General features: G+C 33.3%; 1 protein-coding gene across 3 annotated transcripts in view; it reads left to right on the top strand.

Annotated features, from left to right (window-relative positions):
* Positions 1-2,049, top strand: part of GABPB1 (GA binding protein transcription factor subunit beta 1) — a 101,290-nt gene that overhangs the window by 63,928 nt on the left and 35,313 nt on the right. For all 3 annotated transcript variants that reach the window (XM_004386308.2, XM_004386307.2, XM_023740667.1), the window contains exons 3-4: positions 232-399; positions 1,611-1,805. In XM_004386308.2, the coding sequence (XP_004386365.1) occupies positions 232-399; positions 1,611-1,805 (363 nt within the window). The remainder of the gene's footprint in view (positions 1-231; positions 400-1,610; positions 1,806-2,049) is intronic.

Below are 2,049 nucleotides of genomic sequence, written 5' to 3'. Positions count from 1 at the left end.
AAGCAAAATACTAGCATTTCTTCTTCACTGAGAAGTATATGGGAATTCTTGAAGGCCTCTATGAAGAGGATGTGTTAAGCATTAATGAAGTTATTTCAAGTTTTAAGTTACCATATAAATAAATAATATAATCTGTTTACTCTGTAAGCAGAAAATATAAAATAAAAGGTAGTAGTAGAAGTATATTGAAAGTGACTACAAATGTGGGTTTTTTTTTTTCTTGTGGTATAGCTAGGAACTTCTCCACTTCATCTGGCAGCACAATATGGTCATTATTCCACCACAGAGGTGCTACTCCGAGCTGGTGTAAGTAGGGATGCCAGAACCAAAGTGGACCGGACACCCTTACATATGGCAGCTTCTGAGGGTCATGCCAGGATAGTAGAGGTTTTGCTTAAGGTACGTTTTTTCTCTTTGCTCTTTGTTTTTGAAAGTAAGCCCCTAAAGCTTTTATGGTTTTATAAAAGGGAGAAGAGAGCTAGTTTTATTGAATGCCTTAGTGTTTTACCTATGTTATTTCATTTTTGTGTGTGCATGTCCAAGCCCATCAATTGAAAATTATCGTAAAGTTTTCCTTTGTTGGGGGCGCGGGGACTTCTTTTAGGTGTAGTCTTAGTTAAGTGAACAATTGATTAGGGTTAGGGTTAGGGACAATTGATTAGGGGCTACAGCTTTGTCTTCTGCACTTTTAACTGTACTCAGTACACTGTTAAAACGCTCATGGAAGGCAACATTAGGGCTGAATGATTAACAAACAAATGGGTATTTTTATTTAGTCATCTAAGTGCCAAAGAGTTACATAGAAAATTCTGAAATGGAGAGTGATAGATTTAGACGTTATTCTTAATCCTTTTGATCCTGGAATCTAGATCAGTGCTATCCAAAAGAAATATATTGTAAGCCACAAGTGCAAATCACATGTAATTCTAAATTTTCTAGTACTGTAACTACATTTAAAAAAGTAAAAAGTAAATTTAATATATTTTATTTAACCCAATACATACAGTATTATTATTTCAACATAATTAATATAAAAATTATTAATGAGATATTTTACCCTTTTTTTGGTACTAAGTCTTTGAAATCCAATGTATATTTACACTTACAGCACATCTCTATTGAGACTGTTACATTTCAAGTGTCTAGTGGCTACTATATTAGGCAAGCATACCTCTAGATAGCTCTCTTTTAATTCCTTATATTGCACTGGTTTTGAAAGCAAAGAATATTTTTGTGTAAATTAGGAACTAGGTAACCAGCTCCTTTAACAGCATTAAAAAAGGGTTTGGAGGAATGCTTATAGTTTTCCTTCCTTTCGGATGCCTTTTTAGCCCCTTATGCCCATAGCTGGATGAATGAAAAAAATAATTGCTGGCTTCCTATGAAATTAGAAGGAAAGCATTAGGAAAGTCAACATGATAGAAAAATGATTAAGTGACAGATGGGTGGTGGTGATTTCTGGAATTTATGGATTATTTAACACAAAAAATAAAGAGTTCATCATGTTGGTAGCAAATATTTGCTTTAAAGCTTAGTGACTAGTATTTTCATATGAGGAATTCATTATATTTCATATTTTAACAAACTCTTATTTTGAAATATTTTTGTAGCATGGTGCTGATGTCAATGCAAAGGATATGCTAAAGATGACAGCTCTACATTGGGCCACAGAACACAATCATCAAGAAGTGGTGGAACTTTTAATCAAATATGGTGCTGATGTACACACCCAAAGTAAATTTTGTAAAACTGCATTTGATATTTCAATAGACAATGGGAATGAAGATTTGGCAGAGATATTACAGGTAACTTTTGACTTTTAAATTAAGAAAATCAACAAAAGGAAGATTTTCTTTATGGATCTCTGTCTTGTGGATGATTTGAGCTATATAACTTGTAGCTTTTCATTTTGGACTTAGTTATTTTGGACAGGCCATTTCCTCTTTTACTTCCTCTTTGTTCATTACTGTTCACACTCATGATTATATACCCACAATCTTTTTTTTTTGCTATTATTCATTGTTATGTTCCTCAGTGCCGAGTACAGTG

This window comes from Trichechus manatus, unplaced genomic scaffold (genome assembly GCF_000243295.1).
Source record: "Trichechus manatus latirostris isolate Lorelei unplaced genomic scaffold, TriManLat1.0 scaffold00161, whole genome shotgun sequence".
NCBI lineage: Eukaryota > Metazoa > Chordata > Mammalia > Sirenia > Trichechidae > Trichechus > Trichechus manatus.
This window is presented reverse-complemented; position numbering and strand designations above follow the sequence as displayed.